Genomic DNA, 16,665 nt, shown 5'->3' with positions numbered 1-16,665 from the left:
CGCGCCCGGGCCCGGCCCCTCGCGATGGCGGCGCCGGCCCCGGGTGGCGGCGCGGCCGTGCCGGAGGTGCCCGAGGCGGAGCGGCTCTTCCTGAGGCAGCACCCGCTGCTCAGCCCCGCGGGGCCGGGCAAGGTGCGCCCGTGTGAGGGCTGGGGGGCACCCTGAGGGTCCCGAGGGGATGGAGCGGCCTCCCTGAGCGTCCGTGATGGGGCCGGGACCTCGTGGCACCCGATGGGCTCGGCCCCAGCGAGCTCCTGCCCCAGGTGTTTGTCAGGCGGAGGAAAGGCGGGGAGCAGGGCGCTGGTCTGTCCTGCGATGGCTACAGGAAGGGTGATTATGATTAGACTTTGGAAGGGGCTGCCCAGGGAGGTGATGGAGTCCCCATCCCTGGGGAACGACTGGACGTGAGTGCCATGGTTTGGTTGACAAGGTGGGGATCGGTCATAGGTTATACTTGATGATCTCAGGGGTCTTTTCCAGCCGAATCGATTCTGAGGTTCAGTGGGATAATCCCCTGGGTTTCCTGACCATTAATGTTTTTTTCAGGTGAGGTGCAGGCTGACAGGACATGAGCTGCCGTGTCGCCTGTCAGAGCTGCAGGCTTACACCAGCGGCAAGAAGTACCAGCGGCTCATAAAGGCAGCCAGAGAGTTTGACTATGGCACGTTTGAGCCCCACATAGTGCCCAGCACAAAGAATTTGTACGTATTCTTCCTTCTGTGTGTTATGCTTTACACTTTGCTCAATCTCAGACATAAAGTGGTTGGGCTTTACAAACTTTGTTATGGGTTTGGGGAGACTGGGAAAGTCTTCACAAAGTCTTATCAACTTTGAGCAACTTACAGTGCTTGTAAGTGAAAAGTTGTGAAGTCAAAGCACACTTTAACTCTGTTGCTGGCCCTTTCTCTGTTTGTCAGACACCAGCTGTTCTGCAAGCTCACCCTCAGACACATCAACAAGCTTCCAGAGCATGTCCTGCGCCACGTCCAAGGGAAGCGCTACCAGAAGGCCCTGAAAACTTGTAAGTAGCTTTTCTGAAGCTGTAACCAGATAACATTTCTTTCCTGAGCTGTTGAGATTCCAGTGGATCTCTCTGAAGGGGCAGTTTTGTTTAAATTGTCAGCAGTGTGTTACTATGTGTCCTCCTCAGCTAGGAGGGAAGGTCTCAGATGCAGGGAGCAGTTGGCCTCAGGCAAATACCTTGGAAAATCCTTCCTTGAGAGGATCAGCTCTTAAACTCCCCCATGCAGTGTGATTCATGTGTCCAGCACAATCTGTGTTAACATCTTCCCTGATCCGTGATGCTGTTGATTATATGGATGTATATTTGGATTGAAGCATGCTGTACTTTTGAGTTGCATTTCCTACAAGCTTGAGCTGGGAATGGGAGGACTCAGGGCCTGGGCAGCTGACCAGTGCTGCCTGACCCTCGCTCTTAGATGAGGAATGCCAGAGGGAAGGAGTGGAGTACGTCCCTGCCTGCCTGAGACAGAAGAAGCAGCGGGGACAGCACCCTGATGACCAAACAAATGGGAGCAGGCAGCCTCACAGGAAAGAGGAGTTCTGGGAGCCGAAGTCCAGCGAGGAGGATGGAGAGGAGACAGACGACAGCATGAGTGACCTGTACCCACGTGAGTGAGAACCTTGGTGTCATCCATGTCCTGCAGGGAGTTGGTTGGTTAATTTTCTCCTGGTTTCTTTACAATTGCTGCCTGATGCTGCTGTGCCAGAGGCACCTGACTTCATCCAGCTGGGGATCCTTGGGTTTTGGAAAAGCTTACCACCACTAAATAAGAAATAGTTAATGCTAAGTAAGAATGAGTTGGATCATGCAAGGTGTAAGGGAAGGGGATACGAGATCCACTGGGATTTGCTGCTTTAGAAATCTCCAGTTTGTTTCTCAGCAAGTGCTTGACAGAAGGTGGTCAGGCCGTTCTGCTGCCTTAGATCTGGAGGTGCAAATCCACCTTGCTGCAGCAGCAGAGGTGTAACACATGGCAGCACCTGTGCTGAAGCTCCCGGAATGGGAATAGAAAGAGCACCAAGGCACATTTCCAATAAAACACCCATGTGTTTATTTCCCAGGTATTTCAGTAGTGACACATACATGCCTGGTGACTGGAAGCAGCTTGGCACATCATCTTTAAAGTTAGGGGATGCAGAGCCTGTGTGCACAGGGAACTGATTTTGAGCTAAATCTTTGTATTTTAGCTGCGCTCTTCCCCGAAAAGAACCCATCAGCTCCACAGGCCACAAAGGGCACGGATGACTTCGTGACAGACAGCGAGGACGACGAGGCCAAGCAGAACGGAGACGTGAATGGAGAGCACAGGGCAAGGAGGGATGGCAGCAGAGCAGTTGGCAACAAGAGAGGAAAGGTGGGAGTCAAGCCGCTGCCTGCAGCAGCAGGGGGTGTGGAGCTGGGATCCCATCCCGTAGGAGTTCCAGCTATTCCTGTCTGGGAACCAGCAGAAGGTGCAAAGCTGTTCAGAATAGACTTTCCTTGTGTGCCAGACAGTGACTTGCATCCCGAGGTGTAAATTCCTGCCAGGCAGTATTTATCCTGGCTGCGGTACTGAGGGATGTTCCTGCCTGTACAAACAGCTCATCTTTGGTGGGATCCTGCCCCACACTGTCTCAGAAGGAAAGCTGATGTTTGTCACGTGGGTTCTGTAATTGTCCTCCCTATACACAAACACAAATTCAGCCCTTTTGCAGTCATAGAGTCCCTCTAGACCCTTTTCCTGCCCCTTCTGATGCACTGCCTTACATGACATCGCTGATCCTGCTGAGTTAGATACATAAAAAGGGATAAACCTTTGAGGCAGGCACTGTGGAATGGGCTGGATCCTTTATAATTATGTCAAACTAGAAAGTTAGGGCTGGATAAAGTTTGGATTCATTGCTGCAGGGAGCCTGCCAGTTTGTACCTAATGAAATCATCAGAAAGGGCTGCTGAGCTGCAGGATCCTGGCTCCATGAGCAGGGCTGGACTCATTCTAGCTGTTGAAGAAGATCACACTCAGTTTATCTTTAAGCTGTCTCAGGCAGGATGTTGGAAATAAGCTGATTAACTTTCTTCCCTACAGAAACAGACAGGCCCTTTAAAGAAGAAATTCAAGAGCCATCATCGAAAACCCAAAAACTTCAAGAAGGCAACCAATGGGAAATAAATTTTATGATAAATACCTGGCCTGAAGCCTTTTGTGTAACAATTCCAGTGGGAGCACAGGATGAAGTGTTTGCCCGTTCCAGTTAACTGTTACAGGTGTGGAGGGGAATAATAAGGTGGAATTAAGTTGTATTCCAAGAGCTTCAAGCCAGCCTCACAGCAAGGGAAGGATGTTTGCTGCAGTCAAGTCCAGGCAGCTCAGGTTTTTACAGAAAGCTGGTTTTTGATAGGCAGGAAAGCACAGCAGCTCTGCAGTGGAGCATCACCAGCCACACACGCCAAGTGGATACAAAGATGCCATTGTTTTATTTTGATTGTTTTCAAAAATCAAAACATTTTCAAACACAACTAAGGTACAAAATACAGCATAAAATGAGAATTTATACTTCTTTCTTTTTTTTTTTCCCCACATAGAAAGCAAAAATATATTCAGAATGAATTCCAGAACACTTTGCAGAGCCAATTGGTAGCTGACATCCTGCTTGTGAGAGCTTCTCAGCCACGGGGAGAGGTCACTGGATTTCTGGGAGATGCACAAGTACAGCAGTGTAGGTAGGAAACCAGAATCTTCTGCATCAGGACTCACAGTCAGTAAGTCTGCACATTGTGCTGCCTAGAAGTATCTGATAATGCCCTCCACCTAACTGTGCCCCTGGAATACTGAAGTAGTCCTGCTGCAGGGGACAGCATCAGTTCCTTTTCTAGGGTCTTGTGTTGGAAAGGGGACTTGATTTTCACGGAGGAAACTGGTCAGTTTTCTTCAGACTAGTCATCCAGCTCCTTAGTTAGGACACAAGGAAGTTGAGAAAGACAAGGGGCTACTTGCAGGAGTAGTTTCTGTAATTTATAAATACTATGAACATCAACAGCAGTTCAGGTATCTGGGAATGGCTGCCTGATCAGTCTAGAACCGTTGTAAGACCTGCAGTGAAACAGTGAAAGGCTCCTGTGCTGCAGATCTGTGACTGAAAGGACCAGTTTGTCCAGCCTGGAAGAGTCAGGCACAGGGAACCCTTCTCTTGCAAAACTTCCTTGGAAAGCAAGCCATCAGTGACCTGACCTTAATGCTGAATTTGCCTCCCATCAATCTGGACATGGGAGTTAGACTAGATGATCTCCAGAGGTCCCTTCCAACCCTAACTATTCTGGGACAGCAACTGGCTTCCTCCAGCAGCAGCCCTTACAGAGGCTATTATCCCCTTAAGGTGATGAAATCACTGGTTTAACTTTCAACAGTGCTCTTCTATTTTTCATTAGTTCTTTCAGCCCAGTTTTCTCTGCTAAAAAGCAACTGTTTAACTGAACTGTCCAGGTGAGTGTCCTTATCAGGAGACCCTGAACAGCTCCCACTGGAGATGTTCACCTGCATTCCTCCTTGAACAAAGAGCTGAGCATCTTCCTCAGGGGAGAGAACAGTGCAAGGAATCAGTGTAATGGTAGGAAGTTGGTAGGGCTCATGCTGTCTAGAATTCCTCCACAATCTAGTGGAACAGGTTCACACCTAGCTAAGAGAGGACAAAACGTCTCCTCTGAGCAGCACTAAGCATGGTCGTGGCACAGAGGTCGTGGCACTGAGAGGCCAAACAGGGCCTTCCTCTCCTCACCCTCACGAGTCCCTCCCGTGGAAGGTCCATCCCTGGCTGCTTCTTCACTGCCCAGGCTTTGCACTCACATTCCTCAGCTATAACCGTGTGCAGAGTTGGGAATGGGGGCCACTTCCACATTTCCTCCCTGCACAGCTCTGGGTGGTCTGAGATGGCAGAGAAGGGGCTGTCCTGGAGAGCTCAGCACCCCAGCTCTTCAGTCAGCTGGGACTTTTACAGCCAAGAGACTGACAGAAGTGAATCTAAGAAGCAAAGACTACAGATCAGGAGATTGACTGCTCTCATCTGGCAAGTACTGAGTGCACAGAAAAGGGGAATTTCTGTAATTCTCAAGACATTTTCACCAATAACCTGCAATTCAAATATGAATTTGGGGCATATATGGATGGAAGCTGGTTAATAGCAGAAAGGAGCTTTTATTATGGAATCTGCAGCACAACTTGGCTCCCTTCTTGGGAGTTCAGGAGGGGCAACTTTGGGGAAAGAATGTAGAATAAAGAATTCTTTTGGCACAGAATTTCCACAGAATCTACCATTCTGTCTCTTCAGGATTATCTCCCCCACTTCCTTTAAATCTGATTAGCAGTACAGGATTCATGCTTAATACAGGGTTCTCTCTTGTTCCCTCAAGGGCAGAACTGGGACATGTTAGAAAACCCTCCCCCCCCTTTTCTTACCCAGAAAGGGGTACAACTACTTTCAGGGTTTTTTTCTGCCTTCTGTTCAGGAGCAGGAAAGACCTCTCCCTGCTAAACAAAAGGGAATAACAGGCCTCTGAGCAGCAAAATAACAGTGATTTTCTTAGATGCTGCTTTCCACCTCGATAAGCAATGCTATAACCAGCAATGGAACTCGTTATGCACAAGACAGTTTTGATGAGGGCAAGAAAGGGGATCCACTTTTTTAGTTATAGCTACAACCCAACAGCACACTGAATGATCCAGCTGTATCTGCTCACCTTTCTGCAAATTTTAAGACATTGCTGACATTCCAGACAGCAACTTTCTACTGCAATTCACTGAAGCATCAGCAAAATGCAGGCTCCTTGGGTTAGTTCCAAATCTAGGAAGTTAGAATAAGCCTAGGCAACATTCCTTGAAGAAATAGGGTTTTATCTATTGTATTACTGGTGCCACAGTAAATAAAATTCAAAACATCTGTGCCTTTTATAGGAAGGGGGCATGTACGTGTAAAATGCTGGCAGTTTTTGTTGAATCCATAGAGAATCAGTTCTGGACTTAGTACAGTATGTCCCAAGAAGTGTTGCTATTCCTGTTACCACTCTTTTTTCTTCTCATCCATGGAGACTCCGCCGGGACCCAGTGCAACCACGAGGAGGAGCCCTCCAATGACAGACATGGTCTGGAAGAAATCGTATTTGAGGAAGTCGTGCATGGGCTTGTAGACTGGGATGGTCCAGAAGGCATTGAAGTAGATGTTGATGCCAAACAGCCAGATGACCAGAGTCAAGGCAGCCAGCTTAGTCTTGAAGCCGATTGCCACCAAGATAATCAGGGCTGTGCCCACAATGTTCTGCAGAATCTGCAAGGGGAAAAGCCATGAAAAAAGCCATTTACTTACACAGTTCTTAAACACATACACCAACATCAGAGCAGAGCTTGGATAAGTTCAGCTGTCACGGCACAGACAACCTAATAACATTTTTTAAAGTATTCATTTTATTTATAGATTTCAATAAGCATTGAGCAGATCCTACAGGCCATCTAGGCACTGCTACTACATTCTAGATGCTCAACTCATACTTTAATGCTGGGATACTTACAGAAAAGAAGTTCATATCAAAGTGTAGCAGGGTCATGAACATGAGGACGAGCAGCACACGCCCCCCAAGCTGCATGTACTGCTTTGGGGAGCTCTCCCTCATGGTGGGGACACCAGCAAACATGCTCTTCCCCTCCGAGCGGGACTCGGCCAGAAGCAGCAGCAAGCCTCCCCCAAGGGCAAGATTCCTACAGAAATGGGGAAAAAGGAGGAGAAAAAAAAAAAAAAAAAAGGAAAAGCAGTTTAGTACAGCTTGCACTCTTCTATATCTGTAAAATCTTATCTGACAATTTTAATAAGGATCTGAGTGAGAGTGAGGAGTGACTTGCTCTGCACTGTGGGATGTGTTCATCTGTGTTAGACTTCCCAGCCCCAGCAGCACTGAGCACACCAAGGATCTGTGGGAACACAGCCTTCCAGGGAAGTCCAGCACCCACCACTCAGGCAGAGTTGCTCCAGTGGCTGTTACAACACAGATTTAGTTGTGTTAAAGTTATTCTGTACCTCAGGTTTAGCCATATATGCCAAAGTAGTTCAGAGGTTGCTTTGAGAAAACAGCAGCAGCAGCACTGCTAAAAAGTTACACATTGACAGGGCTGTAGTAAGCCCAGAGTGTAGTTGTTGTGCTGTCCTCCCCTCAGAGGGGTGCAAAGGCAACAGCAAACCATCACTCAGGGCCTGACAGGAAAGCTCATGTTTATAATCTTGTCTTGTCCTTAGGGAAGGTGTTAAGAGGTTTAAAATCCCAGAAACCACTCCAGAGACTGCATGCTGTAGTTTTCTCAGAAAATGGCTTCAGTCATGCAGAAGCAGAGTTGCTACTTAGGCACGTAGGGAATAAAAGCAACTCTGATCCAGTGTAGACAGTTGGATGAGCTCTCAGCCAGGTTAGCAGCAAAAGCACTTGGATCCTAGTGGGTTAGGATTAGTCTTTGCCTTCCTGAGCCTGCTGTCTACAGTTCAACACAGACTCTCCTGATTTTTCAAGTGCTGTCATTTCTTGTTTAATGTAAATGCATCGTTTGTAAAAATCTTTCTAGTAAATACTATGTACAACTATCATTTCCTCTGCCACCAAGTGTCAGTTTTCATTCTGTTTCCATAAAAACTTCCAGAAGCAGGCATACCTCATCAAGAACTTCAGGTCCCACAGAATGCTGTATGCAATAGTCTAGGCAAAGAATAAAACAGGTTAAAACACCATAGAAATGACACTGAAGTTCTGAATTTCTGTTATAATCTCAAGTCTGTATCAGCCATAGCAGAATTCAATTATAAACACAACACAGGGAGGGAACCAAGGTAGGTTACATCAGCATGCTCCAGTGAGTCTGTGTAAAACAGGGAATGGAAGCCAGAATTTGATTTGTGCTTTAGGGCCCCAAAATGCCCTGGTTTGGTAGGGGAAGGATGCTACTAGCTAGGATCCTTTGTGGTGGGAACACAGCTGAAGGCCAAAGCAACTGCAAGTTCCACATTTGGCTCATTAACTGACATCCAGGTAAATTGCCAGTTACTTCTGCTAAATTGGTCAAGGTCAAGTATTGAATGAATGTCTCCAAGCTGACTAATTGCAATTACATCTATTGGGCACATCAGAAGAACAGAAGCAGCAAAATAGTTCAATGCCATCAAGGACTGGCACTAGGCCAAGGTGGAGAAAAATTCCAGGGTTCCAAGTTATATTTAAACATGTTGGGAATACTGGGGCTAAGAGGGATTTGAAAGGTACAGTTTCAAAGGGATGAAGATTTAAGCCTCCTACCTGTAATGCTATAATTCCAAACAGTCCAAAGCAGGCATATTGCACAAAGTTCCTACTCAGCACCAGGATACAGCCACCTGAGGTGGGGAAATTGAACACAGTTACACTTGGAAAAGCTGCTGCAGGAATGCTAACTTAGATTTTCCCTTTTTTTTCCTCTTTCATGAAGTAACTGTTAGGGCCATCATGTTGTATTGTTTTTCCCTGAGAGGATAAAACCCAAAACCTTTCTCAAGTCTTCCATCAAAAAGCACTGACAACCTTCATCACTTTGACAGGAGGACTGGCAACTGCATTAAATTAAGGTGACCCTCTACACAAAATAGTGAGGGCAAAAAATCTAAATCCAGACACAAGTTTAAAAATTGGCTATCAGGAACAGTAAATCAGGGACATAATATAAACAGAAAAGGATTTTAACTCTCTCCATTTCTGATAGCCTGAGCCCACCCAGCACACATATAGCAGAGCACTCCCTTCTGGGATTATTTTGATTCCTAGGCTTTGGAAAAATTTCTGACACAAGCACCTCACTCAGGCTTAAGTGCACCCACCCCAGGGTAAGACTTTGCCAGGGAGATGAATGCCCATAAAAACAGGAGGCTTAGAAAGTCTCAACATTGCCCCATTTAAGAAAACATGAGTATTTAATTTAGAGAACTCTGGGTGTGGTTTGTATTTATGGATGCATGTACAGAACTGAAACCAGATTGTCCTGATGGATTCTTGGCATCTCTGACTCAGAGGCAGTGTGTCACAAGAAACTCTCCTCGACTGCTTCCAGGAAAGGCTGGAGCAAGTCAATTCACAGTTCTTTTCATTCAGCCCATGTAGTACTATCAGTTCTGAGCTGTCAGGGGCTATTAGGAAATCAGTGAGGCATCCCACACTGCCACGATTCACAGTGCCTGCATGAGCCAGGGCTGCAGCCACGCTGGAGTGCTCTGCCATGCACCTGAACAGCCCCAGAGCCACTTACTCAGCTGCCCGAAGAGGTTTAGGAACACAAAGATAGAGGCCAGGAAGTAGCCACAGTTCCACGTGCCATCGATGTAGTCCCTCTGTTCACTCCACTGGAACCACATGCGGATGCCATCCTCCAGGAAGGTGCTGATCAGGCACAGCCGGGCCACGTGGGGCAGGTACTGCTTCGTCACCCTCAGGAACTGCACGGGCACACACGGCATTAGCAGGGAAGGCAGCAAAAGGGATACTGCAGGGATAACAGAGCCCTGCTCTCCACAGACTGAGGTCAGCAGTTCTCATGCACTCACGGTCACCAACATTTCGAGAGAAACTGGGACTTGGATTTAAGGAAATGCTTCTTCACCCACTGGGAGCAGCAGGGGAAACCTGTCATTCTCCATTGGACTAGAGCTTGGAAACAAGCAGAATCCAGCAGCACATTTCTGTGTAACAGGAACTGTACTTTGATGGAGCTCTTGCTAATGAAGGCTGACCTTGGTTTTAGTTTCTCTATCTCAGGGTTTCATGTTACAGCTCAACTATCAGATAGCCAGGAGCTGAAAGGGCAATCCTGCTCCCACCCACATACTCCAGCACTCACCACCCTGGAACAACCCAGATTCAGGGAGCCAGGCTCATAGAAAACAAGTTCTGTACAAATTAGAAAACATTACACAATTTTTTGCCAAGCTTCTTCCCTCCAACAGCTCAGAAAAACAGCAGCAGCAGATCTTAGATCTACATGACCACTGCATGGAATTACACCCTCTATCCTCCAGGCAGGTTCTTACTTCCAAAAAAAGGAGCATCCTCTGCAGAAAGGAAACAGACATTTACAGCCACAGTTCAGCGCAGTGGTTAAAAGGAAATGATATCATCATGCAACAGATGCTGAGCTTTAGTTTTGGGGAATGGAAGATGTATCTGGGCCCCCTTCATCCTGCAGGCTCCTGGGGCAGTCTGCTCTGCAATTGCAATAATTAAAGAAACAAATACAGAACTGCCAAACAGATTCTAGAGGGTCATGTTCTATAGGGCTGTGGGGTGCACAGGAAAACTTACTGCCACTGGGTTAGGACAAGTGTTTACTTGTCTGGGCAGCAGTGGTTACTACTTAATTGGGACTTCCACCAGGAAGGAGATAAAAGCCATTTCTGACAGTTTATTCCTGCCAGCAGCAGTCGGTCAATACTAAAGACTACGCAAATGACAAGCCTAACTCACTGTGCAACTATAGATTATCACAAGAAAAAAGTCAGCAAACATGCTTAATAGTCAATTAAATAGTTAATATTGGAACAAACTGCGCTGTTGTACTGCCTGTATCCAGAGTCTAAGGGTCAAAATTCACCTAATCAAGTGCATTTTAAGTGCAGCTGTACTCTGCCTCCAGGCTGCCGCTTCAGGCTTTTTTCAGCCATGTCAACAGTTGGATGAATGAGTCAGAAGAGAATTTCTGATCTTTGTCACTCACTGAATGAGACACACATCTCGGTTTACAGCTTTCCTCCCTCCTGGGTTTCACTGTGAGGTTCAGGAAACTTGCTGAGGAATACTAAGAATGAAGTTCTTACAAGACAGAAGTCATTTGTAAGATACAGAACAAGCAACTTTGGTCTAGAAAGAAATGAAAGAAGACAAGTGCTGGGAATCCATAAGGAAAGGATAAAAACAGTGCTGTGGAAAGGCTGAAAAAAGCAACAAATAATAGAGAATATCTTCCTCCAAGCCCCATCTTTGCTGTTTTGAAGTGGGTCACGGGTGCTGACCTCATTTTCCTCTCCCCTGGAACCAAACAACCGTGAACAGCCCAGGTGAAGTATCCAAGAAGACACTTAACATTTACCTGTTCTCTTGGCATACAGAGGAAATTTAACACTGGCCATTAAACACGAGTGCACACATCCAATGGGCTCCAGACAAGTCAGAGAGGCTGCAGCCTACGGCAGCTCCAGCACTAAGCAACCTCATGGCACACACATCATCCCTGGACACCCACAGCTCCTGGAGCTGCACTCAAGTTGAGCCTCCTGTACACAGCAAGCTCAAATAAGCTTCAGAAACAGCCTGTGGGAACAAAAACCCAAGCCAAAGGAACCAGGAGATCCAGAGAGAAAGGAAAACAGCTACACCACAACTACAGGAAGAGAATGTAACAGGCATCAAGTGATTTTACAATTAGAGGATCTGGGTGTAAATCACTCAAGTAATTTAACTAAAGATGGAATAAATTACAAGAAACATGAGAGCCCTGCACAAGCACCATGTGGCTCAAAAGCTGCATCCTGAGCCCACTTCCTTTAAGATTCACACAGACAGATAATGGGAAACTTGGTGGCTGCAGTTCAGTATCTGCAGCTAAGGAAGGGGACCTGAAAGACACCCTGCACTGAGCACAACACATCCTAATCCAAACTGTTTGCACTGATGGAGGTAGCAGCATTAAACTCACGACATCAAATAACTGCATGGCTTTTTCTGCTCTGGGCTTTGCATCAACTGCTCTCCACACATCCTTGGAAGAGGTGAAACATTGTGAGAAAAGACAAGAGAATGCTAAATAAAACTATTTTAAAGAAGAACAGCTGGTTCTGTGTTGGCAGCCACGTTACTGACATATGCCAGAGGGGCTTTGTGTTGCCACTTCCCCCTCTAATGGGATTAGAAAGGCAAAGATAGATTTAAAGGCTCCTTTAAGTTTAACAACCAAGGATGTACAAGAAGATCCAGGGATCCCATAATTAAAGCTCTGCTCAACCCCCCATTTTTCTAAAGGAAGACTGAAATATTCAAACCCATAAAAACTGACCAAGAAAGAGGCAATAAAGTGATTCATTTTGACCCCACCTCCAATAGTTTCAAATTTGCCAGAAGTCCACTCTGATAAACGTATATATACAATGGTACAATTACAGGCATTTAAAGTCCAATAAATGGACATGAGTTGGGAATTTTTGCAGGTATGTCCTGTCCAAGCACAGAAGCCTTTTCCTGTGTATTCTTGGATCAGGGAAGTTGTGACCATGGTGAGGAACAGCACATTGCTCATCTACACAGAAACCCTCCTGAGCTGCACAGCATTATTAGTCTAGAGCTTCTGATAAAGCATATCCAAAATATCTTGTATACTTTTAAGGGATTGCTTGGTTCTGGGAGAACAAATACCTCCAGCAGCCTGGGACACCACTGATCTTACCTGGAAGAGGATGCTCAATCCAATGGCAGAGAGAAAAATCACTTCCTTTCACCAACCTGGATATATTCACTCAAAGAGATCCCACCCAAAAATCACAGGGACAGCAACAGCCATTACATTCATTAGCCCAATGCCTACAAAGTGCTGTAAAAACTGGGAACAGGCTTTCCCGTTTATTTCCAAAGGCAGGATGAGGGCTCTGACCCACTAGAGCATTGCCAGCAATATTAATCAAGTTTTTAATTGCAGGAAGATTTCTCAAAGCTTTTCCCTTCTGAAGTGTGCTTTATACCAATTCCCTTTCCCAAAAGGCTATTTATTAATGAAACCTTTTCAGTGGTACTTTTAGTAACTTATTGCATTTTATTATCACTGTTCATGGGAAGATTTTTCCCCAGCCTAACCAGAACAGGCTATTTGGCTGATAATGATAAACAATCAGTGCACTGTCACCGCGAAGCTCTAGAGAACATTTCTAAATTCAGTTATTTTAATATAACAGACAAAGTTCAGATTAACAATGAAATGTTTTCTTCTCCCTTCCATTTGTTGCAAAATAGGATATTAAGGACAAGAAATAGGGGTTCAAACTGAAAGAGGGGAAACGTAAGCTAAATATTAGGGAGAAATTCTTCCCTGTGAGGGTGCTGAGGCCCTGGCACAGGGTGCCCAGAGAAGCTGTGGCTGACTCATCCCTGGAAGTGTCCGAGGCCAGGCTGGACAGGGCTTGGAGCCACCTGGGACAGTGAAAGGTGTCCCTGCTCACAGCAGCGGCTGGAACAAGATGGGCTTTTAAGGTCCCTCCCAACCCAAATGGTTCTGTGATTCTATATCAGATTTATCTGGACAAGATACATCAGCATTTATCTTGGAAAATTAAATAAACCCCCCCAGTCTGGCTCTCCCTTGCAGCCCTCTCACTGCTGTACAATGACTCAATAGTCTCCTTGCATTTTTGTCCGTGAATCTTTTTTTTTTTTTTGAACAGCAGAAATACCAAGCACCCACATTCCTAAGGATTTATTCCTAAAGATTATTACAGACATTAGGAAAGTTGCCTGAGATCTGCTCCCTCTTAGGAAGGGATTACAAAGGAAAGACAGTCCTAAACACTCCATGCAGGCCCCAGATACAGCTATTTTCAGTACATGATGGCTGCACTGAAGGGGTTACCATGTAATATTTTAACAAAAATCACTAAAAATGGGCTTAATTTCCGAGTATGTAAATTATTTAATTAACAACATTGGGCTGGTGTTACAATGTCTCCTCCACTGCAGTCCTTGGGAATTCCTTACAGCTCAGAGCAGCCTATTACCAGCAATCCCATCCCCAGTACTGCTCCTCACTCGACCTAAACACAGAGATAACTGAACCAAGTGAAAAAACCAGAAATCCTCAATTTTTTTCCCTGCCAGTTCAGCTCCCCAGTTCAATGGTGAGAGAGAAAAGGGGAATGTAGCCTTGGGAGAAGTAGGACAAGCCCTTTCACTGACAACTGGCTGTCTGGCAAGCTTAGCTGCCTGTAAGACAGTGCACTAGTTCACCTCTGGATTAAGAACCACTTATTACTGCTGAGTATCTTGGCATCTAGGGCATAATTTGCTAATTCAAAGGGAAATTACAGTATCTGAGAAAAGCTAAGCGTTACTGTTTGAATTTAAGGAACAGATTATTCTTGCTTTTGTAAGAGACATTCAGGATTTCCTGATAAGCCGTGGAATTAGCTATAACAATCTCCCACAGGGTTTTTATACTACAGAAATTAAGACTCATTATGTGTTGAGCACTAGTACAGAGAGTGGAAAAAGCAAGAACATCACTGAGAATGCATTCAGCTCCCAGAACAGCCATTGTCCAGCCTCCACCAGGGGAGTTTCAACACAATTTCAGTCCAAATGTTCCAAGCACTTTTTTAAATCCAAGATGAACTAACAGCTCATGTAATGCCAAGTGTTAACTTCACAATATATACCAAAGGTTAGTGTTTAGCAAGTCACTCCTACATTGGTGTGACACTGAGCTTTAGCAGCACAGACAGTACTCGAAGGTTCTGACTGAGCTACAAGGCAGAATTAACACAGGAGTTATTACTCAGAACACCGTAAGAGTTGTTTTGCAACCTGATGGTAAGAGTAGCAAAACTCCAAATTCTGCAGCTAACGGCAAGACTCATCTTTAAACAGGATGTGGCCAAGCACAAGTAGATTTGTCCCATTTAAAACTCACTTCAGGAGGAGGCAAACTACATTTAAGCTGGACAAAAGAGCTTTCAGCAGAGTGAAAAAAGGGGTGTTAAAGACATCTAGAAATAACCCCACAGGAATAAATAGAGAGGTGTTATAAAAAGGTCAGGACGAGCGTTGCAAATTTTGGCAAGTAATGTGAACACTGCAGTGATGGTTTACTTTCTCCTCTAAAAGGAGCAAGAGGACAAGGTAAACAGAGAATGATCAAGATAATCCAGACATCCCTTAAACTGAGTATTCCACACACCACAGGAAGCTCTGTCTCTAAATCAAGTCTTCCTTCTTCCATCTGGGGGTGGGGAGGAAGTGCAGAACAGGTTTTCCCAGTGAAATCAGTGAAAGACAGAGGCAGCACAGCCCCCTCAGAGCTGTGACGTTTTATCGTGCACCACACAACTCACACTAAATCACAGCAGTTGTAGAACCAGGCAGAATCAGATTTTCCAGCCAATTTGCTGAATATGATTACTCGCTGCCTCTTATTGTCGATTAGATGAATCACCATGACTGTGAAGATCTTTGCAACACCATCCCCAGCAGAGCAACTACTTACACTCAAAATATTCCTGTTGTCACACATTGTTAGAGATCACAAACTTCTATTTAAGAGAGAAATCACTCGGGCCTCCACTGAAATAAACGTAAGAAGGTTTACAAAACAACATCAGCTTGTTTGCTTTCCTTTTGCCCCAATCCTGAGCACAGCACCACAGTGCTGACCAACCTTTTCCAGTTTGGGCTTCCAGACACGGGTCAGGATTTCACGAAATCACAGAATGGTTTGGGTTGGAAAGACCCTAAAGCTCATCTCGTTCCAACCCCCTGCCATGGGCAAAGAAACCTTTCCCTGTCCCAGGTTGCTCCCAGCTCCATCCAGCCTGGCCTTGGACACTGCCAGGGATCCAGGGGCAGCCACAGCTTCTCTGGGCACCCTGTACCGAGGCCTCACCCCCCTCACAGGGAAGAATTTCTTCCTAATATCCCATCTAACCCTACCAGGTTGGATATCCCGGTCACTGTCCCATCCCTGCCAGCTCACACTGGCTCCCCACACCCCTCCGTGCCCTACTCACCAGCCGTGACGGCTCCTGCTCTCCTTCCACTTAATCCCTCCTGGGAGAAGCCCTGTCCCCAAGGAGAACTCGCTGTACGAGAGGCTCGGGCGCTCACTCGAGGGCACGGGCGGCCGCTGGGCCTGCGGCGGTGGGAGCCGGGCCCGGGGTCCCCTCGGAGGTAACTTACAGGAAACTTACAGGAAAGACACAGACGGACTACTTCCAAGAACATGTAGTGAGAAGGCAAAGTAGAATGGGCACAAATCGAAAGAGGGGAAATCTAGGGTGGATATTGGAAAGAAATTCCTCCCTGTGGGGGTGGTGAGGCCCTGGCACAGGTTGCCCAGAGAAGCTGTGGCTGCCCCATCCCTGAAAGTGCCCAAGGCCACTTGGACAGGGCTTGAAGCACCCTGGGATAGTGGAAGGTGTCCCCGCTCATGGCACGGGTTGGAAGGAGACAATCCTTAGGATCCCTTCCAGCCGAAACCACTCCATGACTCTATAATTCCATAAACCCCCCGCCCCGCCACAGCGCGGCCCCGAGGCGGCAGCGACCCCGCCGCCATCCCGGCCTGGCTCGGCCGGGCCCCTCAGCGTGGCCCCGGCGCACAAAGGCTGCCGGGCAGGCGTGGGGAGGAAGGCGAGCGGACACCCACCTGGTCGGCGAAGTCCTCGGCGGTGTTCATAATGTCGTTGTGGCCCATGGCGGGGCCCGGGCTGGCTCTGGGCGGGCGGGGCGGTGGCGGGGCCGGGCCGCGCTCGGTGCAGGCGCTGCCACGTCGGACGGGCCGGGCCTTGAAGGCGCCGCCGCGCCGGCGCGCGGGGGGCGGGGCCTCCCCGCCGGGACACGCCCCCGACACGCCCCTCAGCGCTCTT

General features: G+C 47.0%; 2 protein-coding genes across 3 annotated transcripts; one reads left to right on the top strand and one right to left on the bottom strand.

Moving 5' to 3' along the window:
- The first annotated feature begins 12 nt into the window (after positions 1-12).
- Positions 13-3,581, top strand: SURF2 (surfeit 2). Its single transcript, XM_039561607.1, has 6 exons — positions 13-132; positions 547-701; positions 918-1,021; positions 1,440-1,631; positions 2,212-2,378; positions 3,090-3,581. Exons 1-6 carry the CDS (start codon positions 25-27, stop codon positions 3,171-3,173), a joined length of 810 nt encoding a protein of 269 aa, XP_039417541.1. The 5' UTR covers positions 13-24; the 3' UTR covers positions 3,174-3,581.
- On the bottom strand, positions 3,460-16,578 carry SURF4 (surfeit 4). Of its 2 annotated transcripts, XM_039561606.1 has the most exons (7): positions 16,446-16,502; positions 15,288-15,364; positions 9,303-9,489; positions 8,324-8,400; positions 7,686-7,729; positions 6,560-6,746; positions 3,460-6,318 (listed from the first exon to the last, which is right to left on the bottom strand). In XM_039561606.1, the coding sequence occupies exons 2-7, from the start codon at positions 15,312-15,314 to the stop codon at positions 6,052-6,054; spliced, it is 789 nt and encodes a 262-aa protein (XP_039417540.1). In that variant the 5' UTR covers positions 15,315-15,364; positions 16,446-16,502; the 3' UTR covers positions 3,460-6,051. The 2 variants fall into 2 exon arrangements, with proteins under 2 accessions (XP_039417540.1, XP_010396089.3); XM_010397787.3 differs by lacking the exon at positions 15,288-15,364 and having other exon boundaries at positions 16,446-16,578.
- Positions 16,579-16,665: the final 87 nt, after the last annotated feature.

This window comes from Corvus cornix, chromosome 17 (assembly GCF_000738735.6).
Source record: "Corvus cornix cornix isolate S_Up_H32 chromosome 17, ASM73873v5, whole genome shotgun sequence".
NCBI lineage: Eukaryota > Metazoa > Chordata > Aves > Passeriformes > Corvidae > Corvus > Corvus cornix.
Note: the sequence above shows the minus strand (reverse complement) of the source record. Positions and strands in the feature narration are given on the sequence as shown.

What these genes read in the sequence shown, in the direction of transcription:
- SURF2 (XM_039561607.1), top strand. Translation starts at nt 25, where the DNA reads ATGGCGGCGCCGGCCCCGGGTGGCGGCGCGGCCGTGCCGGAGGTGCCC. An exon ending in CCAGAAGGCCCTGAAAACTT is followed by an intron (nt 1,022 to 1,439) that starts GTAAGTAGCTTT and finishes CCTCGCTCTTAG; the next exon opens with ATGAGGAATGCCAGAGGGAA. An exon ending in CATGAGTGACCTGTACCCAC is followed by an intron (nt 1,632 to 2,211) that starts GTGAGTGAGAAC and finishes TTTGTATTTTAG; the next exon opens with CTGCGCTCTTCCCCGAAAAG.
- SURF4 (XM_010397787.3), bottom strand. Translation starts at nt 16,493, where the DNA reads ATGGGCCACAACGACATTATGAACACCGCCGAGGACTTCGCCGACCAG. An exon ending in CCGAGGACTTCGCCGACCAG is followed by an intron (nt 9,490 to 16,445) that starts GTGGGTGTCCGC and finishes GTGCCCGTGCAG; the next exon opens with TTCCTGAGGGTGACGAAGCA. An exon ending in TTGATATGAACTTCTTTTCT is followed by an intron (nt 6,319 to 6,559) that starts GTAAGTATCCCA and finishes TTCCCCTTGCAG; the next exon opens with ATTCTGCAGAACATTGTGGG.